Here is a 27,955-nt window from a genome sequence, read left to right as displayed (position 1 = left end):
CACGTGATCATTAGGTGAACCATTATGTTCAATCAAGTTTCAATCAAACAGAATATAATGATATGTATTTTCCCAAGATTATCAAGCTTTAGTTTTCAAGCACAATAACGAAAAACAGTTCCCACTTTACAAATGAACGAAGTATTTTGTGCAGTCTCATTTATTGTTTCAAATGGTCTTTTCATTTTACAACATATGGTCTTTTAATTTTACAATTTTCTTTCCGAATTTTAATGGTGACAAAACAGAAGCCCAGTCGCTTGTCCACGGTTAAGGCAAGCCAGAAAAGCAAATATTTAACTCCCCCTAGAAAATACATATTTTGAAATACGTTATTCATGTAATTTACACAACAGAAAGCAGGTTAGGGTATCGGTCTCACTATAAGGGGATGGCCCGGTAAGTCCAGAGTGACGGACTCATTGTTGGAGGATGGTGAGTTCGAGACTCCAGCACGGTGCTCTTCCTTTATTCCACATTGCTCTATTTAGAGTGGGTAATGGTTCCTCATCCTGTAATTGGGCAATGCCTGTTGGATGAGGATTAAATAAAATAACAAAAGACACAAAATATACATCATAAAATAATAAATTATAAGCTGATACTATGCTGTACTCACTTCACATTACGTCAACCTTGACCGTCATCAGTTCAGAAGTCCCTTCAGAGGATGAGAACAAAGATAATCTGAGAAAACCTGACTGCGCCACTGCAATTTGTGGACGAATTTAAGTGATCACTCCATGAGCCTGGTCGAGCATTGTATCGCTTTGCAAAATAGTAGACTAAAACAAGGAATAGCTTAGTTGCTTTAGGTGTTCAGTGTTTTAGGATAACGGAAATCATTGGTTATTAGCTTTGTAAATCGAATGATTTACTCAACTCTTTGGAACAGTGTCAGGTCAACTCGATCTATAACAAACTTGTCGGAAACCAGACCTACCTGACCCAACAAGTAGGCCAATTTGACCTTAGCCTAATTACAAAATGTTTCATAACGCGCTGTTTTTCATTGTCCGCACCAACTGTACCCATGTTTTGTTGCACCAGTTGTCTATGAATCTTCCGGTTTTGTACATATGACACCGGAAAAGCCGATACAGTCACTGATTAGCGGCATACGTTTTATGCCGCTGCCATGCGAAGGCGAAATTCGCATGCTGCTTTGACATTGTTTTGAAAAATGCCGACTTTCTATAAATTTTCGCTGAAAAATATTCAAATGAATGAAAGATAAAATTAACATACATCAACCCCTGTTGGTCCCCTGTCGATCATTTTTGTAAGTATGCACAATGAAAATACATCGCGACCATGGACATGGACATAACACAGACCTAAGAAGTCACACGCGAGTATAGCTCTAAGCTTACCGTTGGAGAGCACTTCCATTGTCAAAAACCATTGTATATGGGTGTCGAGGCCCGACTGCGTCAGCAACAATCTGAACAATGACATTTAATGGGCATAAATAACTCTTCTTTAGTGCTCTGTAGACTACCAGCCTTTGGCTATCTATTGACATGACGTAGTTGGGGAAACCCCTTCATAGTACCAACGCACTAAACTTAGCCGATGTTTAAGCTAATACTGACTGTCGAACAACAGTGTCATCTGAGGTGTCGACTGGTTCGGATATATGAGTTTGTTTTTCCTGCATTCAAGAGTAGCTGGCATACAGTTTGTTGACGGAATCTTGGCTATGTACAGGTAAATAGTGAACATTTCTACATAACAACAAGAGGCACGTACAATATCAACATTCGTGTTGACTTATGTGCATGTATTATGTGTAGAGGGATTGTGATAAAGGCCATCGGTCGTACGCCTAAGTCATTCTACATCCCTGATATCACCCCGAAACAAAATAGTCTATTCCTATGATCTTTCAATGCATTTGGGATTTAAAATTACTTCGTCATTTTCCAATCGATCTACGACTGTCAGGATAAAAGTTTCTCGAGTTTCAAGAGTTCAAAATATGTTATGTCCATGGTCGTCAGGCATTGATATATGTTAGTTTTATATTTTTCGATGGCAATGTTCCGCCCTAATGTTGTACAATTACATGTTATCTCGCAAGGAAAGCAACCCGGAAATGGAAGTTGTATTAATTTCTGCATTTGTGCACCGTGATATTAATGTTCAAGTTTACTCTCGCAACTGTTGTAATTGTAGGGTTTCTAAAATGTTGCCATCACAGAAATATGCATTTCATTTTCATAGCACGTTCAAGCCTTTCTAGTACGTGAACTTCGTAAGGAGTGTAGCTTTAATGAAGTTGTAGATATTCCTCCATTTAGAATATTCTGAAAGTGGTCTATGCCCTCTGCTTGTATTCGGCGTCGGTTCATGTGTGTGCATTTCAAGCAGCGAGAAAGGAAGTATCTGACAAGGTGTGGCAATTTTCTTCGTTTTATTTCCCGGAATTGATATAGAAATTATCCGATTTACGGTGCGCCACTTAGAGAACACATGTAACGAAAACTGTTCACAGATTGGTAGAGTTGACTTTTCTGATTCTCAGATTCAGATCCTCAGATTGATCAGATCTCAGACCTGAGATCCTATTCCTTCAGACGCAGATTCGGAATTAAAATTTCACAATTTTCAAAGTTTGATGTAATATAAAATATAATTTTGATTTAAAAAGGCTTTAGAAATTATTTTATTTCTATCTGGAATCTTGAACTTAAAAACTTCGATCTCAGAATCAGAACGTCATCAGTCGAAGACAGGGTTCGCAATAATTCCACTTGTTATGTCATCACGTGAGCGTTCCCTCATAGAGATAAACACACCCGCGATCGAACGATCAAGACCGCGACGATCATGTAAATGCTGGCTATCGACAGTCCGTATTTACCATCGTTCGTAATATTAATGGCAAGGGAATATAACTAATCCATGTTGGACGCCAGTGACCCCGAGCTAAATCAGAATTCAGGGGTCGGAAGAAGCAAGTTAGCTAATCTGTAATTGTAGACCCGTGTTCGTTGAAACTTGTTGAGCGAAAACGTTTATGTAGACTTTTTTGTTTTCATAACTGCCTTGCACATGTCATATTCAAATTATTATTTCAAATATTGCAATCATACTGTTAATACAGGCATTGTAAAAGGCTTGTAAATTCGAATCTGCATCTGAAGTTATAGGATCTGAGGTCTGAGATCTGAGGATCTGAATCTGAGGATCTGAGGATTTGAATCTGAGGATCTGAAAAGTCAACTCTACCTTTACAGATTCGTCAAAACAGTGGGGCAATCCATATTTCCCTAAGCGACGTTTGTTGTGAGAAAGTCCTCAAGTCAAGTTTTGCCGCTTCTCACTCGAACCATTTTTACATTGCCGGAATCAATGCAGTGAATACCTCCCATGCAGGTTCAAGTATAACTGTTTCACTCGATGAGTCGAAACTCTTTGAAAGTGAAAGTGCTTACCCTCTAAAGATCCCTGTGACGTAAAGTTTCGTTGTATGAACGCATGACATGACAGTTTTCATCTAAAACTATGGTCAAGTAAATCTCAGCGACCATCCAATCTCTCTTTACTTTCAACTTTACTGGTGTCTACACTTCATACATACTTCATACATATACTTCCGCATAGAATATTGACCTCTCTGTACGCCACGTGAAATTTCGTTGATACGCCTAGGGGCGCCCAGAGACTTTGGTATATCGTAGAAAACTTGTGTAAATCCTTCTTAGTATTTCGAGTATTATTCAATTTATGAAGTGCCTTTAACTGAAGCAAAAAACCGATTTTGATTGATGTTGTTTTCGCTAGGAATATGTCAAGGACTATGATATCAAAATCGGTTTGTATGCTTCGTGATGTATTTTCATATATATCGTTGTTACAGAAGTTTTCTCTGGGGAAGTGGCCAATGTGTGAAACGTATCATTGTTATGTAACATATAAAAAGGTCGTTCACATTTTACCTTTCGCCCACAGAAGATTTAAACAAGGCTATGAAGATATATTGATATGATATCCAAACATTCAAGGGATCATATGACGACTATGTATTTGTTTTATAAATCCCTTTATATGTGCACAAGGCATGAATATACGCAACAGTAACACAAATATAAGTCATTGATTCTGAAATACCAGCACTAGTTAATTTTACTGTTTGATGGTAAAGCACATGACTTGCAAAAATTGGTCTGGATATCATTGCAATCCACAGTTATGAAGGATCCAGGTATGGCTTAATAAAATTACGCAGGTAGAGTGTGATCGATGATTATAGCCCCTCGAGGATCTGTGGATCAGTGCTACACGTATCACTAACAAACCACTAAATATAAAATTTGAACTTGCTACCAGTCCACTGACCTACCCAACACTCAAGGATCTCCTCCTTGGTCACTTGAAAACTGCACTATACCATTATACTTGACAACATTTAGCATCATGTAATCCACTCCCTCAAATATGTCTGACATTATCATACAGTGATCTCTATATACAGTGTTCGGCACTACTATGTCTATGGCGCGTAATCAAGGCCAATATTCGAACTCCCATTTTTCAACTATACAACTCAACATTCAACATTCAAACTCCCAATTTTCAACTATACAACTCAACATTCAACTCAACATTTGGGATTCCTATTCCCCATTTTCAACTTTCGAACTCCACATTTTCAACTTTCGAACTCAACATTTGGGATTCGTATTCTCCCTAGGCATCCCTAACTTGCTTCATTGTAGTTACCCACGTTTTTCCTTCTGGGCTATACTACGTCAGAACACGTCATAGATACGTCACATGACGTTTCGGAGTTTTAGAGTTATTCCTATGTGATGTTCTAGAGGGTCCAAAAATATGAACCGGAAACACTTGTGGTGCTATAACTTCAAGATTTACCGCCGACCTCCGCCATCACTTAGGCCTAATTCGGTCGCTATCATGTCGTCTAATGACAAGAGCATGCGTGCGTGGCTCGCCATGGCTTATTTTAAAATTAACAACTCGCTTGTTAATTTCCACACTATTACAGCCAAAACACAATCAGACACTAAACACACCAAAGCACATACAAGACGAGATGGCTGATGTGTGAAGCCACTTCCCCTTATTACACCGTGACCACTATGTTCAACATCATGTATTTCACGTTGAGCGGCTTGCACTAGCTGGACAATACGCTCACTACACATTCCAATGCCACTTAACTGTGACAAAAGTCTAACAAGACTCTCACACCTACGTGACACATCTCCCCGTCTGTCAGGCGGGTCACGGTCAAGTAGCAGCCTAAACAAACTACCACTGACGTGGTCACGAACGAACTCGGAGTCGTCCAAAGTTAACTGCGAGGTCATAATATGTTTGGGGCTCCCTAACAAAGTGATAAGTAGTTTCATGTAAAATGACACCGACGATTTTTTTCCGTATGCTCATTTTGGCTTGTGTTCGCTGGCTAGTGGTCTAGGGGGACCTATGACTTCGATAGTTGAAAATGGGGAATACGAATCTAAAATGTTGAGTTCCATAGTTGAAAATGTGAGTTCGAAAGTTGAATGTGTGGAGTTCGAAAGTTGAAAATTGGGAGTTCGAAAGTTTAAAATGTAGAGTTGTATAGTTGAAAATTGGGAGTTCGAAAGTTGAAAATGTGGAGTCGTATAGTTGAATGTTGAGTTGTATAGTTGAAAATTGGGAGTTTGAATGTTGAATGTTGAGTTGTATAGTTGAAAATTAAGAGTTTGAATGTTGAATCTTGATTGTATAGTTGAAAATTGGCCTGGAGTGTGAATGTTGAACGTTGAGTTGTATAGTTGAGAATTGGGAGTTCGAATATTGGCCTTGATTACTCGCCATACTATGTCACACTGTATTTTTGATTAATGGTTGACGTTGTTACACTGCAGACTTCCGCGAGGCTGTGTTTGTGAGCAAGGTTTACTATGAAGCAGCTACAAACGTCCATTTGTCGCCGTGTTTGGAACTGTAACCAGTTCATAGAAATCAGTAATTGATAACATCTAAGACTATGATAATATTAAAATCTTTTGTTGTTACTCAATAATTGACGTGTATCAGTCACTTTATCCATTTTCATAGGTTTGCAAATGAAACATTTCGACATTTTGAACACTTGCCGTATTGCATGTGTAACTCAGCCTAACTACATTTACATCGACGTATTAAGGAGTACAGCGAAAGCTGGGCCTCTAAAGATTCAATATATTTGACCACATATTTAGCTGTAGACGGCAGCTCAAGGGACCATTGTCTGCAGTCACACTTTTCCTATCATAGTTGATTTCATTGCATCACAGCAAAGCTCTCGGAAGCCTCCCTCGTAGCATTTTTCTTTCTATTGTTGGGGCATTTTTTCTCATCATTGGCTTGCAGTAATTTTTTTCCGAAATCCTCCAGCCCCCTCTCGGATATCGAATGGTTCTTCCCAAAGGCATTGTTTGCTTCTCTAACAACCGACATGGTCACTGCTCGCACCATCTACAGCAGACATACAGTGGCTGGCAATTATTTCTCTCTCTTCTTTGAAATAATAAATCGTTTTTGTTGTGTTTTATGCATGGACGCCCTTGATGTCAATACGCATGCTCGTGATAATGAACGATCACGAGGAGGAATGTGTAAAAAGTTTTCATTACAATTTTCGATAATCACAAAATACCTGGCCATGACATTATGAAAATGTTTGTTAGATGATATTTAAAATCTGTAAAGTGATACCTGGAGTATGTGTTTTGGACCTCAAAAAGTCCTAGAAAATTGGCGAAGGTCCTTAAAAATCTTTGAATTTTAAATGAATTTTAATGTATGAACGTGCCCCCCTTGTGTACTCGTGTAGAACAGGGTAATTCAAACAAACGTTGCGAAAGAATTCTTATATACAGGCGGGAACTGGTTAATTCTCATTATTTAGAATGTATGGTGTTTTAATCCATTGATTCGGTCCAAAGTTGAGGGACCGTGATTCGGTAATTAATTGGCAATTATGGTAATTATCACGTGGAGCCATATTCGTCAAAGGGATGAGAGTGCAGCTTTCGAATTCACAAATCTAGTTCCGAACACCGTTAATCAAAAATTTGTACAACATTATTTGGGGCAGATTTTCAGAAAAAAAAAACCGTTTTGCTTGTGGTAGCGAAGTTGTAAAGCTTTTTCCCTACAAAACATTGACGATTGACTTCAAATTTCTACCGGTACTATAATTAAAAGTGTGAATTTCAACAACTGAACTTTAAAACGTTTGTTTTAAAGTGGCATGATTGTAAACGTTTAAAAATTACGGGCTTTTCAGACACTACTACGCCGACTGATATCATATTTGAAGATTAGGTTTACACAAGACTCGAAGAATTCAACATGTACTGGTATTTGAGAGTCCACGCTGTACATCCCAGTAACGAGTTTTCTTTAAAAGATTTACTGCATCTCAAAGATAAAGGCTAAACGGTAGACACTACAAGATCATGCCACCCACACTTCCGGCTATTATCGAAAATAGAAATGACCGGAGTACAGTTAGTTCCGTGTTGTTAAGTAGTGTGTTTTTTCTGTCTTGGTTTTTCCCGGTTTTTTGTTTGTTTCGCCGAACCCTTGAATACTGATTACATTTCAACAGTCAAAGGAGAGAACATGTCAGAACGCATAGTGGTTCCCCAGAAGTAAATAATCATTACATAAATTGATTGATGTGAACTTTGTCACACGTTGACATTTTAATAGGCAACGAACAATATGCCACCAATCACACATACAGTGTATAGGCAAATTAGACAAACGGCAGACGGAAAGACGAGAAGAAAGTTCAATTATCCTTGCGATAAAAAATTATATCGTGCTTGTAAAAAATTGTCAGTCTACTAACACAAAGCGCGTAAATTATCGTTAAGTGTGATGAGTCGGACTTAAAGTTGTCGTTATCACAGAAATACTCTGTCTCAATTTATGATAAACCAAAATAATCGCAAAGTAATTAAATTTGTTGGAAGATATATAATTTTTGGAAGATATATAAAATGTGTAAAGAGTGCTAAGTGAAGAAGATTTCAAAGATTTTGCACAGTGTAGTTTCATGTCACTCCCTCGTGTAGTGTCTGTCATGAGACATTTTTATGGATTGATGTTTGTTTCTAAAAATAACTAAACACAGTAGATAGGCTGCATAATGTAAACATCCACAGGTCGAAGGTGACGCACCGTGACGTTCATTTCTGTGTGGAGTGCTGTTCCTTTTACAGCCCCCATTCTCTGATCGCCTCCAGGTCTAACAAAAGAAAACTGACAAGAAAACAATTACAATTTGTTTGTATTTAGGTCACACAGAGACATTTACATAATAAATCAGGTTATTGAATTCGCTCTGACTTCCTGTCCGTCTCGCAAGGTAACCTGGAAACATCAAACATTATCCAAATCCTGTTTTCAATGTTTTCCTTTAAATGTTTTTTTTTACACTTTAGTGTTGATCAAGCCTGTCTGGTACAAGCAGAAATTCTGTCTGCAGAAGGGTGATAAAACGGTTACTTTACCCTGTATCAGTGGTGATAATGATCCTACTATCGGTACCCCGTGGACACGCCGATTAGCCTGAAATTACGGAGTGATTATAAAATACACTGTATACAAATGACGTTGACCACAGCATTTGCCCTATCAGTACTCAGTATCTGCTAAAATTCATGTGTTTCAAATGCAGTCAGTGTTAGAAAACATCACACATTTTGCGCCGATTTCAATATTGCAGTGAATGAATACCAACGATACTACAGCGTGTATCGCAAGTGTCGTGTTCAGACTCTGTTCAGACGCGGGAATTGAGAAAATGTCAATTTGAAAGTGTTAGCGATTAAATTACAGACATCGCCCGTCTTGACTGCAAAACTTTCGAAATAAACATTCACTTGCACTAAGCCATGTTTCTTTCCTACAAACTGTGAATAAACGTACTCCAATTTCACTTGGTACGAGAGAAAAGGTAAGAGTAAAGTACAGTCGGGGTAGCATTTTACATGTACATGTATTCACATGTGTGTAACCATATGAACGACACTTTTCTCATCCCGGTTGAAGGGAACTTGTCCTGATACATGTGCATCTCTTCCAAACTTTTCTGGCTCCCTCCACGCTTATCTTAAAACGCTTGCTTGTTTCTTTGTAAGCTCCTCGTGATACCTCGCTAGGTGCCGGATTGCCACTACAATCTCTTATATTTTGAACAATCAAGCTTGCTACGTCATCCCTGAAGGATTTGCCCCTATGATATTCGCGACCGTTGTTATTGATGTTCATTGTCGGAGTGCAGACTTACAGCGTGTCTACAGTGCAGTGTTGTGATCGATTTGAATTGGGCAGGCGAGACATTTTAGTAGAACGTTATCTCAATCCTAACAGTGGGGTGCCGATAGTGAACCTTACATTTATTACACCGATCACCACTTTGTTTCGTTTATACAAACAGAATTTCTGCTTGCACCAGACAGGCTTAATCAACACTAAAGTGGCCACGGGTGTAATTCAGTACAATGATGTTTGTAAGAACCCGGTAGTATATCGCAAGTCATGCCAGGAGTGGGCTGTAGGGGCTGACCGATCTGATACCATGAAATCATGGTACCCTACCCCAATTAGCATTGCGTCATTATGCAGATCTATTAAGGGGCGCTGCACCCAACACAGCGCATTTTGTTCAAAATTACCTTTTTTGAAAACATTCATTAAATTTATATTAATTTGTCAACTCAAGATTAAAATATTGGTTGGGTTCAACTTTTAGCTTGTCAGGCAGTCGTAGAATGTGTGAATTTATGTAAATGTATGCAAATTATCTGATTTCCTGGCTTCTCTTTTCTCCCAATTTCAAGATTTCTTAACTCCACTCTGGCTAGGTTAAATTTTCTGAAATTTTCACATTATGTTCTTTGAATGCTATATAACTAAACGACTATTTTGTTTGGCAATAACATTCTTGCATTTTGAACAAGAGGCATTTTAATTTTGCTAATCATGTTTTTATTAGGGGGTTTCCTTGTCATCTTAGATGAGAAGTATTCCTTTGAAAAACTGTGTTGGCAACGTGCTTCAACAAGACCTTGACTTATGTCTTCTCCAGTCAGCTGTCTTGCCTCCTCAGATAATCCCCACACAGCATATACCTGGCATTGATATGCTAATTGATGTTACCTCAAGCATCGACCGGTCAAATTCTACCATCAGTGTACATGTACTTTCCGTCGATTTATCCTTATACAATGAGAATAAATGTACAACAGTTACTGCTTGGCATGACGGTTTCATTAATGGAGTTGTGATACTCTGGACAAGCAATTGAAAGTTGAAACAAAATCTTCAACAAAACACATTAATGACTCTTTAAGAGAAGTTGAGAGAGCCAATTAATTATTCAGGAGACTTTTTAATATTCGTATTTATTGAATATTATTTAGTTCATAGGTAGAATAAGAGAAGTCCTAAGGTAGTCCACATTCCAGGATGTGATACCGGTATAATAACAACCAGAAAGTGACACATTGAAACACCTAGAAAGTTCTTTCAAAGAGAAAAAAATGATGAAGTTGAGTTTAAGGTACTACACGTCTCTGACCTAAAACATGTCCCAGTGCAAAAAGTACAGTAAGATAGGGGGTTACCATTTGTTAGTATTTAGGTCACGCCGAAAGCAATGTAAAGCAGCGCAGTGTAGTGAATGTAAGTGTAGTTCGGTGTAGTTTAGTGTAGCGTAGTGTAGGTTAGTGTAGCGTATTTTAGTGTAGCTTGATATGGCGTAGTGTAGTTCAGTGCATGCTGTGTAGGAAAGCGAAATCAAAAACGAGGCACATTACAGTTAAGGGTACGAAAGAAATAATTTATTATATTTGTCATTGTGGCAGTACGTTGACACCTTGTTTGGGCGTGTAATATTTTTACTTCATAAATGCACATGTCTTTCCTAGGTTATGGACGGAAAAGACAGAATGGTGTTCATTTATAATCACCAAGTCTTTGTTTTGCGATCTACCTTGCTGAAAGTTAACAGGGAGAAAAATGAGTACTACCCACCAGTCCATCGAATGTTGACGGAATGCAAAACCCATTACCATTGTCACATTGTAACAGAACATTGGAGTTTACATCGTTTTTGTAGTATTACTGTACCCGAAAACTCTCAGAAGAACCTAGGTTTTCAGATGATGGCCGAAGAGTGCAATGCCGCAAAACGGTATCGGGCAACAGCTTGTCAGCAAAGTCTTAACTTAAGCTCAGAAAAAAATGGACACCAGTGCTCAAAGGCCGCATTCATTTACTTATCTTACCATTATAATGAATGTGGGACACAGAGAAAGGTGAGTGATGATATCAATGTAAAACCTACCAAGACAAGCGGAATCCATGACTACAGAATTAAAATAGTTTAAGTGAGGTTTTAACTGTGAAAGTTATTTTCTACAAAGGACAGATTGCATGCATAATGGAGGACAAACTCGCATCTTCTCTCTTGAAGATGGACTGAAAAATTTCGGAAGCAAGAGCTGGTTAAACTTGATCGAATCTGCTGAGCAAAAATTGTAAATAATATGTTACATCACAGCGTTGTATGCCATTCAGAGCCGGTGTATTCGTTCGGTCCGATACACAAGATGTGTGTGAACTGTTCATAAGTATTCAATTAATCAGTATTTCACATAATGGGTCTCCTCCTACCAGCTGTCTTTCCCCTAGGAAATCTCTACACACCAAAATGGCATCGTGATGTTATATTAAGGATGTACGATCGGTAAAATGAAAAGTAATGTCATTTCTCTAAATTGTCAATTTTTGGATTCTCCTTTGTAAGTATTATCAAAATGTGTGATAAAATATAGGGGTCACCGCGCTCGTTTGTGAGATAAATGACCATGAATTTTGCCATTTGTGAGAAAAAGTGCTGAGTCAGCATTTTTTCACCAATGCATTTTCTATGGACGAAATAATTCAATGCTGTTTATCTCAAAATTTAGCGCGGTGACCATATAATTTTATTTGATCAGTATTATTTATTTCTCTAGACTGAGCTTTGTGCAAATTTTCATGAAAATGACATTAGTAGAAATTGATTTTCCAGCAAATTTCAATGTAATCCTATGGGAAGTGACAAATTCCACGCGCGCGTACCGCTCGTACATCCTTAAACACCTACTGGTCATGAGGGCTATAGCGCCCGTTTATTACCCCGAGGTCGCTTTTCAAAAAATAACCTCTGACGTCACTTTTGTTGATTCAGGGACTAGACGACGTATCTATTTTCTCGTCACGTGAGACGTATTCTAGCGAATCGCGACACGGAATGAGCATGTGGTGTGTTATAATTTTACCTCCAGCACCAATCAGACGAAACATGCCGCTAATATCTCTCATGTTGCAAAAATCATTCATATGAGGTTGAACAGGAGAGCAATTCTGAAGTGAGACCCCTACCGAGAAAATAACATGTCACATTTCCTCAAACTGAAGTAATGTAATCTTAGAAAGAGCAAAACGTTCTTCTCATCAATAAAGTTTCATCAGAGAAATTGCAGACTGATTCTCATCGTATTTGACTGATTCTTAATCCTATATTCAATGTACCGTCAGTCAGGAGTTTTGCCATCAAGTATATATGTGAACTTTGATCTCTCATCCAAAATCGGATGGTTTGATTTTTCATCTGGTCTTCAAGTTCAAGTGCAGACCAAAATTATCGTAACACTATAGGCCTTGACAAAAAAAGCCAATGTCAAAGAAACTTTTTCCAAATTCTTACAGGGACAGCTGTAACTTTTGATGGGTTTCCAGTATTTTTGTTGTATGTAGCAATGGCGGTTTCTTGATCTACTCCATGAACAAGCCATTATTCAGCCTGTCAACACAACTTGTACATGTGTAAAGTGCATCGTTATTGTTGCAAATTGAATTTTAATCCGGACTAAAATTCACTCATGAACGATGAAATAGCTGTCTTCACACTCGTATACTACATGTTGAATTGTATATTAGGCATTAGGGAGTAGGCAAATTGAGAAAAGGTAGTTGTACACAGAAAAAAAAACACACTGCAAATATCATGAAAAGTGATAGCGAATGTCTTTTTCATGAATTTATTTCTGTGTTTCAGGGTTGGAAATTTAGGTTCGGAAGACAACAACGTCGACAAAGCTACAAAATCTGGACATTAGAAAGGACATGCTCTTTCTTTGGATACGCTGCTGCCGTCCTAGTTTTCCTCTATGTGAAACAGCTGCTAGTGAACCTAGCCGGAGATGTAGAACTGAATCCAGGACCTCGTTCTGGTAGCCATGGTGTCAATGAAGGAAGAGTACAGGACCGTGTATCTGACAGGACGGTGAGGTTCACGGAAAATCTACCTCAGGTATACGCCCCCAGCCGACAAATGTTGCAGATGAATTATTCATAGAAATGTTATTTAATCTCTTACAGTTATATGACTTCAAATCACACGTAAACTGGTATTGTATTAACCACTCGTCAAAACTAGGTGTATACAGTTTGAACAGACGCCACTTACAAAAGCATGTTTAGATGAATTGAGATTACAGGATTTGGGTCTAAATTGTCTGATAAAAGTTCCTGTACCGTGAACTCTGACCACACTTCAGAAGGTGACCTAGTTCAGCAGTTATTGTGGTTGTAAACAATCTATTGATGTGCAGATACCATGCGAAATAATGGTCTCTGCAATGTCATAGAAAGATGTGCCGTGTACGCGGCAAAATGAATTGATTGGTTGATTGATTGAAGCGAGTGCATCCTTATGTTGTTGTGCAAGCTGTAACACGCAGGAAGGGGAAAATTCTGTCAAATGACTGACTAGAACTAATTTTATCATTGAGACTCGAAATAGTACCAGAAAAGCATTTTGTATTTAGTTTGCATCGAGTCCACCTTCTTCATCGCAATCGAGAAGGTTTATTTACCAAGTGGCAAGGGGCACTTTTATTCATCATCGGGCTCCGTGAAAGCAGGGAAGGGGTATTTTTCCAAAAAATGGTTCTGAAAAGGATTAGAATAGCTAACATATTAGAATAGCTAACAGACCCAAATGTGAAATTCAAGAAATGGTTCAAATCCTAGGAGCTTTAATGCTTTTCAAAGCCGGGATTCGAAATGCATTAAAGTTCTTAACAACAACAACAATAATAATAAACTATATCGATGTGTTTAAGTCGAAGACAATCTTCTAGCTCTACATTGACATGGCTGTAACTGTACTGTAATTTAATCTCACCTCTCTCTCCCACTTTTTGTAAAAAAGGTGTTTCGGTTTGACTTACTCGAATATTTTACAAAAAGAGGTGTATCTTTTGTTAATAAGCCTTGAAAAGGGGTCACCTTACAAAATTTCTGGAAGGAGCATTGATACCCAGCCACCCTTAGATTAACGGCGTCGGAGATTTCAGTAAATGTGACTCACCGTCGCACTACTAGCTCTTTCATGTTCATTCTTTTTGACCTGGAGGCGGAAATAGTTTATTCAATCGCAACATAGTTTAATTAACCCGTCTTAATCTATCGTTTCAGCAGCCTGAAAATCTTGGTCCCGGGATTGCCGAGTCAGGTCCCGAGACTTCCGCCAAATACGGACTGGACGCGAAATTGTGTTCTTCTGCTGTGGTTGATTCAGACTATTGCAACTCCAGCGAAGGGTATCCCTCCACAGAATATTCACAGTGTCACTCATTGTCGTCTACATCATCAACAGGTAAGCTGAAACACGACCTATAAAACACAAAATACATCACAACCCTTGAAGTCAAAATTTTCTATACAATGTTTCCATGTCGTCATCTTTCTTCACAATATGAGGTTTTCAAGAAACTCGCTATTTGCTATTTTTTCATTGCGTAAAGCACTCTTCAGTATATCATAAACATCGCATATCTTCTCCTGTCACTAAATCTCTGCTTGTAAAATGATACTGCGTTTGATTTTGGTATTGTAGATACACCTTCATTATCCAAACATTTGTGAATCGTAACAAATCTGAAGCACATTTGCATTCATTAACACACGCACTAACACGACCGCTTATTGGAGATATTGAACTGTCTATTGTATGTGAACAGTTATTTATTGACATTTATTCCCTAGATTCTTACGTCCAGACTAATACAGGCGAGTTTTCAATTTTTGTCATGGGTGTGGCCAAGTGTGACGAAGATTTAAAACAGATGAAAAAGAAAATAACTTCTCCATTGGACGAGGCGGGTCTTCCATATTTCTTCCTCCAAAAAGACAGATTTGTGGCAATATCACAGAAGAAGTGCATCTCAAAGGCCATGAAGAAACACCCGGTGACAGTTTTACCGCTGACGAGAGATTTCAACACTGACTTCCCGGACAAATTCTTCCATGAGCTCTTCCTGGAAGGTGGCATAAATGCCAAAGACTGTTGTATCATATGCATCAAAATGTCGGACGGGGTCTCCATGCCGAGTATGTTTGAAAGCCTCGGCTGCTTGGATTTCACAAGTACTGGCGAGCTTCTGAAAAATGAGCTCGATTCGTTCATCAGGCAAGCGAAGCGAGGGATAGAGAAAAGAAAGCGTATTAGCAAGTTCAAAGAAAGTCCCGCAGTGATTGAGTGTAAGTGACAGACCGAAGCATTTCTTTTTAAAATTTGTCCATTTCCAGTCGTATTTAACGATCAACATCAACATCACTAATATATCCATTTCAGGCCAACTAGATCTTAGACAAGGCTACCTCTACGGATACACAGCCAGAAAAAGAAATGCATTAGTTGCTGAGTCGGTTCGAGTCGGTAGTCGAGCAAAATATCAGATCAGCGTTATTGTACATGAGACTGTATTTTAATCGACTTTTAAATGTGAATGAAAAACTAAATGCACGAAACCCAAAATAGTTGAGTAAGTGCTTGAGCGTCAACCGATACTCGCTGATAAAATATCAGTCAATCTAAAATCAGCCAACACTTGTTTTGTTTAAACCCCAGGCCTTTGCCGATATTTGCTTGCAAAGGGCATTATCGATTATCATATGAAACCTACTGGCATCATCTTATTCGTAAGAAATTATGGTGTGACATTTTTGATACATTTATTAATTGAGTAAATTTATTTTCTAAACTACAGTGTCGTTGATATAAATTCATGTATCTTTAAAACAGTCATTCTTTGAAAAGAGGGATATCTCGTAAAGCGCTTGTAAGTAATATTTGCGCCATTTTCTCTATTACAGCGTCACCCTCGATTGATCCAAGACCACTGTTACCAGCGCAAACTGCCGACGAGCAAATGCAATTTGTATCCATAAAGTATGGAATGACAAATACACCATGTGGTCCACAGATCTCTTTGAAGTACATAAAAGACGCAGGTATGTCGACTTTATCGTCAACCCTTTCCGCATAATGATATGCATCACTTATCAGGGGACAGTGGTAAAGGTGTGGAGATAATAACTAATGGATAATAACTAATGGATATTCAATTTTGAAACAGATTGCCATACCGATATGACAGTCATATAGGGAATGTGGTATAGTGATGTGTTTTAATTTAGCGATATATTCTTTGAAAATCAGCAGCCAACGAGTGTATGAGGTACAATTCCCGGAAGAACATTGAACAGAGTACCAAGGTCCATTTTCCCGATGTTATCGCTCTCGTTCTTCGAACAGGTCGCGCGAGAGGCCGTCAGTTGATTCCCATTCTTAATTTCTAATTATAGATTAAATTTATTGTTTGCAATAGGTATGTAGTGTTTCTATTTTGTATGTATTGATTTATTTGTGCATGTTTTATTGTATATTTATGCATGTATGTACCGGTATGTGTGTGTCTGTTTGTGTGTGTAGGTGTGTCTGTGTGTTTTTGTGTGTGTTCGATTCCGAAGCAGGTTAGTTTCTGATCTGCAATACCACCTACTTCTCTTCAAGAACATTTTCATGGCTTTTCTCTTTCAGTCTCTGCTTTTGCACTTTTGTGGTTAAAATCAAAGTGATAACTTTTGCCTCACCTTTCAAGGATATTCGTACTCTTGTGTTTCAGAACAACAATTTTCGAGGGAATTTTTCGACAAAATGCCCACCCGAAACCTATGTGACAATCTTAGGGACATTAAATGCAACCTTTCAAAGTTCAAGTTAGCTACTCGCTATCTGAAGGAGATACTTATTCCACGCCTTCGTCGAGATAGAGATTACCCGCAGCTTGCATTTATCGCATCTTGTACCAGAGTCCTCGGAGATGTCCAAGTGTTTGCGCTGGAGGCAATCCAATGGTCAATGATCCTCGACATTCCACCCTTCGAAGACCTCACAGAGGTGGAAAACTTGCTTGGGGGCTCAATTATGATTTGTGAAACGTCATGTTTAAGGCTGCGTGTGTACATCATGGTTCTACAGAAGTTATTCATAGCCTGCGCCACAGAGGACAGGACGGATGATAGCGTTGCCTTAAGCATTGTCAAGGTAGCCTCTTACTTTGCAAGTAAGAAGTTACCGTCAAGTGCAAGTTTGACGCTGGATCAGTTTATTCTTGACTACTCAAAGAAGATACTCCAAAAAGCAAAAGACAGACTGCCAACCCTTAAAGACTCGATAACAGGTTCAAAGAGTGATGGCCAATCACAGCTGCCGTCTCATCGATTCACCAATGATTTGCAAAATTTTACAAGTGTCATGCATGACATCGATGACGTAACGAAAGAGACAACCGATGTCCTTGTAGATGATATTGCAAGTCGAATTAGGAAGTTTTTCTGGTTCGAGCAGTTCCTCGTTTTGGATTACATTGCTCACAAAGTAAGATATACAACCATTTTCAGTAATAGAGCGCGAAGCCACTGCAGTGAACTGCAATAAAACTGCTCACACTAATTAGTTTCAGCTGTAGCCAGCTGGCAAAGTCGACATTATTGTATGTCCCATGCAGACAGCTTGTCTTGGGAAGTTGAAATAAAAAAGATTTGTACATGGACCAGTGCATGGTAATGTTACATTGTATATTAATCTTGAACACAGGATGCCAATCGTAAACTCTCATTTACAACTCGAGCCTCAGACAGAGCTAGTTTTGCATTTGTACAAGCAGACTTTTTGGTCTTTATCAAGTAGCCTTGTTCAACACCAAAGTGGCCACGGCTACAGCTGAAACTAATTAGTGTAAGCAGTTTTATCGCAGTTCACCGCAGTGGCTTCGCGCTCTATTACTGAAATGGTTGTAAAACAGTTTTAAAGCCCATGCAATGCAACGCTTTATAATTTTTAACCCTAAGATACCTTTCAATTTTCTCAGATATTCTGTTAAATTCTAACCATCAAGCACCGTAGTATTTCACCGTGACTGCATTACGACTATGTTCAGTTGTGATCGATGAAGCAAGGAAAACTAACATTTTTCAAACTCCCGCCATTTTAATAGTAAGTGGTCATTTCGTAAAGAAAACGGTGAACACAATGTTACAGTAGAGGATTACGTTGAAGTAGTCAAAACGAGAAAACGCGATCGGGAAGCAAATTGTTGTATACAGGTTTATAGTTATGATCGTATATATATATATATATATATATATATATATATATATATATATATATATATATATATATATATATATGATAGTATATATATACTGCGTCTATATCAATTTTGACTTTGTCTCTTGCAGGTCAACACACAGGAGGAATTCCAAGGAAAGTTGAACTTGCTGAGAATATTTGAAAGAATAGTCTGTCAAGTGTCAAGAGAGAACAGCAGAAAGTTTTTGGTTCATGTTACGCAACTCTTTGTCGCATTGACTGAGAACTCTACTGATGACGGTAAGTGGCGTATCCTGCATATAGACGTCAACCCCTGAATTTACAGTGGGTTTCAATTCGGTGCAACAACTCAGTGTGTGCGTGAGATAGGCACTTTATGTACAATGTAAATGATTAGCTCTGGTATCATCACACAGTTCAAAGCCATCAACTCATTGAATAGTTACAGTAAACCAGCAAAAACTTCCCACACTTACACACAGAGGCAGCACAGAATTACCACATACTGTAATACAGATAAAGAACGATTCTATGCCCATTTGAAAAACACTGACGTTCAAAGAAATCCAAAAGACTCGTTCTCTGTTCGGAGAGCGAAAGAAGGATGATGTTTAAACATGTGTGACATACATACTTCAGATATTCTTTAACGTAATCAGTAAATGGCAACGTGTGAATACATTTAATAATAGCGTTGTGTGGATCATCGATACAATCTTTCAACAGAAATCTACCTAAGTTGTCAGATGAGTTTGTCCTCTTACATACACATCTTTAACGTCAAAATCTAGATCTTCTTATTTCAGTTATCTTATTTTTTCGTCCAATCACCCAAGAGAACTGCATTTTTCATTGACTGACTCTCCTGGTAAGGGAATGAATGAGCAGTAAAGCCAACCTTCCCCAGTGGCAAGCTTTCCCAGGTCGTCCCAGGTCTTGAACTCACCTGTTTCACCTTGGCCATGACACTCTCGAAAGTGTGTGACGCATTTTTCGGATATACGCATTTTATACGAATACGATTGAAAGCCCTTCTCTTTACTCTTCTTATGATTTCAGATTTCTTGACCGAAGTTTTAGAGGGCTCAGAACCTAAAAAACTGATGGGACTGGGTGGATTGTTGTCATTCATAATTCGCAAGAGAAAAGACAGTGAAATACAGTACATGACAAGCGCCATCAAGCAGTCGACTACTCTCTTTCATCCATCCAAAGATGTCAGAAAGTTTTTTACAGAAAAGCTTCTGGCGAAGAATCCAAAGCCTGGGGAGAGTAGTGATATTAGCATCAAAGAAGTGGAAAAGGTTAATCAACATTCTATTATGAGGGCGTTTGGCCGCTTTGGTCTAGGCATGTGCGCACAAAAGAAGGGCAAAGGTCCAGACACGTATATTCATAATCCTAAATTTCACGCATTTGATGCGGAGTTCGACAAAACGCCAGTCAGAGTGTACGTAATGTCACAGGAAAATGTTAAAGAGTTCGTCGGTGACCATGAGAGCGAGTCAAGAGAGGCACGTAACGTCAAAAGACAGCTCGAGCTCGCCCTGAAAGTGACACATCACAAGAATATCATAGACGTCCTTGCCTACCAAATCTCACCGAGTCCAGTGTTCATCATTTCAGAGGGATGGAAAGAGACCTTGTCAGATCACCTGATAAAGCGAGCAAAGGAGCATGACTTACTGACTGTGATCAACTTGGTGAAGTTGTTTATCCTGCCTATGCTTGAAGCCGTTCAGTTTTGTCACAGCAGAAACATTATCCTGCGGGATATAGTTCCAAGCAACTTCTTTGTTTCAGAATCTCCAGAGAAGGGGGTTGTTGTTAAGTACTACAATTTTCGTCTGGCGAAACGGATCCAAGACGAAAGAACACAGGAAATAAAAGGTATTATTCTTATTTTCCTTTGACCTTTTCACCTTTAGAAATGTGAAGATTTTACTACTTTTACGCAATGAATACCAATGCATGGAAATGCTACGTGTTTAGTTCGGCACCATCCGATTTCTCTCATTCTTATTAAGTGATCTGTTCATGCACCTTGTCTTTCCAGGTCATCCGGAAGACCCAATCCCTCTCAGACATTCAGCTCCGGAGTCTCTCCTTTCATCTTTATTCTCCACTATGTCAGATTCCTGGATGACCAGCTGTTTTGCATACGTCGTCCTCACACACGGTTGTCAGCCATACACAGAGCTCTACAATATGCCAATAAATTTTCTTATCCAGCGTGTCATCAAAGGGTATCGTCTGCAACAACCGGCCTGTATTCCTGATGATCTTTACACCATACTGATTGCTGGAATTATTCAGAGGCCAAGCTGTCGCCAGACTGTATCAGATTTCCAACAATACCTTGCGGACTTGCTTGAGGAATACAATTCCAAAGGTTAGTTATGCGTTCTTCCTTTACACTCCAGGCCTTTCCAAGTCTACAGATTTGTTAGCCCTTCATGTCTTCTGGCTGTACACAGGTCGACTTGTGTCCATTAATCAAACTTCATGACCCTTATCACAACCACCACTAGTTATTACAAAGCTATGCAAAACGCGTCATCTCGAGCTTAAGGTAGTGGATCCAAAGGAAACGAAAAAAAAAAGCAGTTGCAACATGTGAAAAACGTGATGAGTACAAGGACAACTTGATGCTAAATGAAACTTTGCATGATGAAATAAAATTAAACGTTAATTATATCCTGGCGTTCAATCCTCTAACGATTGTATACTTTTTGGTTCGTTATAGGTGAACAAAAATTGGATCTGCTGCCACAAAACCCGCCAATACGTGATAAGAATCAACCAAAACTGCCCGAAAGGGTATGTATGTATGTATGTATGTATGTATGTATGTATGTATGTATGTATGTATGTATGTATGTATGTATGTATGTATGTATGTATGTATGTATGTATGTATGTATGTATGTATGTATGTATGTATGTATGTATGTATGTATGTATGTATGTATGTATGTATGTATGTATGTATGTATGTATGTATGTATGTATGTATGTATGTATGTATGTATGTATGTGTGTGTATGTATGTATGTATGTATGTGTATGTATGTATGTATGTATGTATGGATGTATGTGTGTGTGTGTGTGTGTTTGTTTGTGTATGCATGCATGCATGTATGTATGTATGTACGTAAGGACGGACGGAAGGACGGACGGATGGATGGATGGGTGGATGGATAGATGGATGGATGGAGGGAGGGAGGGAGGGAGGGAGGGAGGGGAAGGGAGGGTTGTATTGTGCGTATGTACGTATGTACGTAAGCAGGTTCGCTAGGACTGTCTGTCTATTTTACTGAAGTTACTGTGATGTTCAATATTGCTTCTTCTACCATTTGGCATTCTATCATCTTGTCAATTCACCTGTGTATTCAATTGTATTTAAGGAACGTCCTATAGATTTTGAAGAGTTGCTCGATGACGACTCAAAGCTGTACCCTCAAGGGGCTGCGTGCGACATTTTCCCTTGTATGGAGAGTGAAGTACTGGCTCCAGATGATCCGACTCAATCCATCGAGGTAGGGCCGATAAATGTGACTCAATTTCTTTCACTCATGAAAAGATACTCGAAAACTATTGATCTGTGTTCGTAGCGTACTATCGAGTACTGGACTAAAAGAACTGCAGTAGTTTCACAAATTAAGTTTGCTGCAGCTGAATTAAGCATTGTTATATATAAATTCAGCAAACACAATATTTCTGACAATACTCAAAATTCTTTTAAATGCGTAAGGTTTACAATATTCCATGAAAGGACATGTAATGTCTTCGTGAAATTGCAAATGGAAAACAGTATATTAAGATCTGCTGAGCTTATACACTCATTATTTATCTGTTTATGAAAGTCTTATAAGCCCTAAATAATCACTGCATTTTTAATGTGTCTGCATTAATTTACAGAACAATGGTGTTTTAGAGGAGTTTTTAATAGTCGAACGGAATGCTGACGATGATGAAGCAATTACCAGGCTAGATCACAGCAATATAACTAACGTCATTAGAGTTGAACATATCAATGGACAACGAATCCAGGTAGTTATGCACATAGATGAAAACTGTACCCTTCTAAGGCATTATTTGACTAGTGCTACAGTTATGGTTCATCAGCAATATCCATCACAAAGCTTCAGTTAACGATACGTATATCTATATACTATCTCCTTCAGATTGGATCAACTTGGTTGGTAAACGGATTGGATAGAGCGCGTGTAATTGTGAAGGTGACGACTGTGTACACCCCATGACAAACTGCTCAATGTTTCCCTTTTGAATACTGTGTCGCCAATTACTTGTTTATATAAACATCGCGCCATTTGTGTGTTCATTTTCAGAAAAGCGAAGGTTACATCGACAGCAATCTATTGCAGCAGTGCAAAGATGGCCATTGCTCAGAGGAAGATCTACTCGATTACCTTGGTGATGTTGCAGATGCTATGGACTATGCACACCAGGAAGGATGGGTTCATAACTGCCTCAAAGCAGTGTTCATATTCATTCGCCAGGGAAGGGCTAAAGTAGGTCGATGGGGAAGAGCTGTGAGACCAGAAGAACGTTTGTACTTTGCTCCTCATCAAAACGTTCACGAAGGACAGATGCAGGAAGACATTTTACGATGGTAAGAATTTTAATTTTTTTGTTCATTTAATTACTTTTGATTTCTGCGATTGGAAATAGTCCGGCACTCCGGCAGTCGTATGCACGTGCTTCTAACATCGTGTTTCCTTATTTCATTAAATATGCCGTCAGGGCCTCTCCGGAAGTTGTCATCAACAAACCTGCCATTTTCAGTCAAAAGGGAGATGTGTTCATGTTTGCACAGCTCATCTGGGAGACTTTCAATGCCTTACTGCTGGAACCTAGTATGCCAGAGGGGGCATTTGTCCCGTACCCTAACAAGGACAAATCAAAGGTATGTTAATAATGTTTTCGCAATAACGATTACTATGTGTTATACTTTAATGAGTCAATACATTAACAATGACTACATTACTTTAAGTATGTTTGTATCTTAATTAAACCAGTAATTTATTCCTGGAGACAATTCTTATATGAAGCAGTCAGTGGATCACAAAAGTGATGCAAACTTAAAATCGTCTCAATACATGTTAGGGCATCATTTCGTCTTTGATAGCTTGCTGCTTGGATGAGATTATTAGAAATTCCAGAGTAAAATACAATGATGCAGTATTCACCTGATTGCAAATACTTACAACATCTCTTTAAAAGTCTAATATAATTACTTTAATGGTAACATTAGCTCTTACACATCAATATATAGGAGGTCAATTAGACTTTACAAATTCTCAGCATGACTGTACACGTGACAAGGATGAAGTTGATTGATTCGCCATGGTGACCAGAATGATAGAACCATAACTTTAAAGATGCTGTCACTGTCACTGTACCATCTACTGTGAGTTTGCTCTAGGTATTTTTTAACTTGCTTTGCATATGACTTTCTTGACGCAGATCGAGGATTCTCTAAAGAGGAGGGAACATCAAATTCAACCTCCCAACTGTCCGGATTGGCTGTTCTGGTTGATGAAGAAAATGTGGCTCTGTGAAAGAAGCATGAGACCCTCATTCGATGTTATTGCAGAGTGTATCAAGAAAAGGTAAGCGCTTTCTTTCGTCAGAAACAGAATTTACCTTTTCCTTGTGTAAAACAAGATCAATCGCAATTTGTATGGCATGTGGATGAGTATTTAAACTTTGTTGTACGAATTTAGTAGCATTTCGAACCGAACAATGTGCATACTGATTTCTTTCTTTCTGTACGTTTTTATTTATTTATTTATTTATTTATTTATTTATTTATTTATTCATTAATGAACCAACATATTGCCCCAATTACAGGTTCAGTTATAACGCACATGCGTGTCCGTGGACTTTGACTTCGCTACTAAATGAATGGGTAGAGTGAATTTCGAAAAGATTTATTATTAATGGAATATCTGAATAGTTACCATGACAACAATCATTGTTTATTCGTATCTCGGTGAATAAATCAGCCGTTCTCATATCAAGGGGACTGCGTTTTTCACGAAATTTGTGTACATGAAAAGTTCCCTTAAATTTTCATGTCTCTTCCATAATTAATATATGCCTACGTTCGTTTGCCGACAGGTCAAGGAGCCCATATGAAGAAAATATACAGCTGAAAAGAGAGAGGCATAAGTCTATGTGCAAAGGTTCACGGAGGCCATTCAGTTTGGTTGATGTAGAAGAAAATCTGGAGGGCGATGATAAAGTGATGAACTACTATGAGAAGGGTACCATAAAAGACCAATTAGATCACAACTACATGTATAATGATTTCCGTGGTAGGTCAAAAACTGTTCATGCGGCTTACCACGGGAAGCGTTATCATAGGCCACGCAATGAAATGGCTGCTGGAAAGAACCATATAGATGATGATTTGTATGAAAACCCAGGAATAAAAAAGCTAAGGACTTTTAGTTTATCGCTATTCAAGCCAATAAAAAAAGTCGTTAAATCAGATCAGGAAACCCAACGTCCTTCTCCTTCTGGGGATTATTTCTCTTCGGCAACACTTGCGAAAGCCAATAAAGGTCATGAAATGATGGCACAGCGTCGAAAGAGTGGGAAATTTGAAGATAAATATAAAACTGAAGTCTCGTACATCCAAGAAGAAATCACAGATCGTAAAGGTGATGTCAGCATCTCTCTCTTCAAGCATAATGTTTTGTACAAAAGCGCTGACAGCATTGAAAACATGGAAGAAGTCTCCCATAAGTCTGATCAAGGGAGCTGGTTGAGTAAGTCAGGGAACGAGACCAAAGAGCTCAGAGATACACATGACTCTAGAACGAACCATTACAAGACTGATAGTGGGCAAAATATTGACAATAAATACAGTCTAAGGCCACAACGCCCCGAAGAGGAAACATATGAATGTTGTGATGATTCAACGTCAAGATATAGCAAAACTAATACTCCGAATAGGATGAATATGCGTCCTCCAGGAGCAATACCCAAGCGGAAATCTACAGACAAGACGTCGCTACCGAATTTGCCGTGTTCCAATATGACCATCAATGAGTCTACGCATTTAAACCACCAACACCTTGCCACGAACAGGACAGTAACTATAAATTTAAGAAAAGTAAACCCAATCGACGAAGAGTCATGTGACTGGGGTGATGACAATGTCTATGACACTATTCCACCTCTTAACACGGACGAGGAATATGAACCCGTTGAAGCTACCAGTCCGAAACATGTAAAAAGATTACACACTGAAAGAGAATCACAGAATGAGAAGCTGCCAAGTAACCGAAGTCAGTCAGTCACGAGAGACAGTAATCAAACAAGAGTAATTAGATCTGAGCATCCAAGGAGAATGAACTCTCTCAATATTATTGACCATGACGATGCCAAGACGGATGACCAGACGTTGAAACACATTCGTGGTGAAAATATGAAGAAAGACGTGTGTCCTGATAGTCTTCATGATAATGTTAAAGCCGACAACACATCTTACACTGCTGGAAAAGCACATGCCCAGAATAACGATGATACATATTGCGAGAATATGTACGAAGAAATCGATGAACAAAACTCCAAAGGAAAAGACACTATCGGTCAGAAATACAGTATACACAGTGACATTTCAAAGACCGAGCTACAAAAACCGAACCTGAAAGAAAACGGTCAACGATTAATTACTGACCCATCCAATTCACCAATTCAAGCTACGGAGTCATGCTCATTTCCAAGGGACAGCCAAGAAAATTCATCCTTGAAAATTGACTGTTCTGATTCTTACCAAACACTGGACAAGGCGATGATGTCCATTTCTGATTACAGTACACTTGAAAAGAGTGAACAAAAAAGCGCAGTTGTGTCGACTGTATCACAGCATGATTTCCCTAACCAAGATCATTCAAATACCGAGTCAGTGTCAGCGCTGTCTGATGTTTGCGACGACAGCTTTTGCAATAATGACCAGAGTTTGACAGATTGTGATGAAGATGGTTATATGACGCCCATAACGTCAGCTCTTACTCCTGCAATACAATGCCATGAAGTAAATACGCCAAACTCCAACAAATCTGACACAGATTGTTTCGAAAGTGATTTCGAGAATCCAGGGGAAAGTGATGAAAGCTTAAAGGTACTGTATCCAAAGTCAGACCTTGCACACAACCCATTACCTGTTGTTGAAAAGTCAGAAGCAAATGCTGATGGCTACATGGAGATATCAGAATCAGAAAGTCAGGATTGTTATGTGATCAACAATAGTTCTACATCTCATGCATCTGACAAATGTGATGATAGCATAAAGACAGAAAGAGGAAAACCATCAGGAATTATCCGATTAAATGACATGAGGAATCAGAACGACAACCCTAAAGAAGCAAGCCTACCTCGTGGTAGTCATAGACTTGAAGAAGTTCTCCTTCCTTTTAATGAAACTGTTATAAAACGAAAAACAGATATTCATAGAACAGCTGTACCCGTTGAAAGACGGTTAAATCACCTATCCAATAAGTGTTCCTCTCTGACGGATCTCACTAACAGGGGACTTAAGAGGAAAGGTAGATTTTTCTCCTCTACGTTTGATCTCAATGAATCAGTAAGCAGTAAACAGGATGTGAAAGTGAAGGATAAACGTGGAAAATGGAAATGGTTTCCGTTCAAATTTCGTAGAGATAAACACTAGTTATTGTCAAGACTACAACATTTGAAGAAAAATGGCAAAGACATAAACTTTACTCTTAGTATATATGCAGATATTTTCCCACGTACCTATTGATATCTTTGAATATTATATATATATATATATATATATATATATATATATACATATAACATACATATATATGACTACAAATATAACATTGACAAACTCTACTCCAAAGGTATATGCTATATATGTAAAATTTGTATATTTGTATATTTGCATTTATGTATTTGTATATTTATAATTTTAGTTTTGTACATCTATTAAATTCAGCTGCTCTGACGTGTTGACATGCACGTCGGCTAATATCGTTTATTGTACAGAGATATGAGCTCTAGCATTCTATATATTGGCGAAACAAAACGTCGTTTAAGCGACAGATTTATCGAATATCTTCGCATTGTGACGGCTAAATAACTTGTATATCCTGTGGCCAAATATTTCTGTGCACCACCGCACCGCAGCTGGTCTGATATGGTAGCCACTAACGACTCTACCCGTGACAAACTCGAACACGCCGCATTTTTTATACTTGGCACTCTAACAACAGCTGGAATGAATGTTCTCTTCAATGCATTCGATCTATGTGTAAATCTGCCTATTTTTCAGTCTTGTATTTCCACCATATTCCAACGTATTTTAGTGCTGACGAAGTTTTGAACCCGAAACATCCGCGTGTTTATATCCTCTGCATTTTT

General features: G+C 38.6%; 1 protein-coding gene across 3 annotated transcripts; it reads left to right on the top strand.

The window, feature by feature from the left end:
• The first annotated feature begins 1,576 nt into the window (after positions 1 to 1,576).
• LOC139138206 (uncharacterized) lies at positions 1,577 to 27,326 on the top strand. 3 transcript variants are annotated; one of them, XM_070706486.1, is made up of 17 exons: positions 1,577 to 1,710; positions 10,947 to 11,336; positions 13,124 to 13,351; positions 14,551 to 14,728; positions 15,118 to 15,612; positions 16,228 to 16,365; positions 17,040 to 17,794; positions 18,658 to 18,808; positions 19,589 to 20,419; positions 20,586 to 20,921; positions 21,276 to 21,349; positions 21,937 to 22,068; positions 22,451 to 22,582; positions 22,882 to 23,165; positions 23,297 to 23,459; positions 24,020 to 24,165; positions 24,677 to 27,326. In XM_070706486.1, exons 2-17 carry the CDS (start codon positions 10,950 to 10,952, stop codon positions 27,234 to 27,236), a joined length of 6,990 nt encoding a protein of 2,329 aa, XP_070562587.1. In that variant the 5' UTR covers positions 1,577 to 1,710; positions 10,947 to 10,949; the 3' UTR covers positions 27,237 to 27,326. The 3 variants fall into 3 exon arrangements, with proteins under 3 accessions (XP_070562587.1, XP_070562586.1, XP_070562585.1); XM_070706485.1 differs by having other exon boundaries at positions 13,124 to 13,378; XM_070706484.1 differs by having other exon boundaries at positions 13,124 to 13,378; positions 14,548 to 14,728.
• Positions 27,327 to 27,955: the final 629 nt, after the last annotated feature.

This window comes from Ptychodera flava, chromosome 8, assembly GCF_041260155.1.
Source record: "Ptychodera flava strain L36383 chromosome 8, AS_Pfla_20210202, whole genome shotgun sequence".
Taxonomy (NCBI): Eukaryota; Metazoa; Hemichordata; class Enteropneusta; family Ptychoderidae; genus Ptychodera; species Ptychodera flava.
This window is presented reverse-complemented; position numbering and strand designations above follow the sequence as displayed.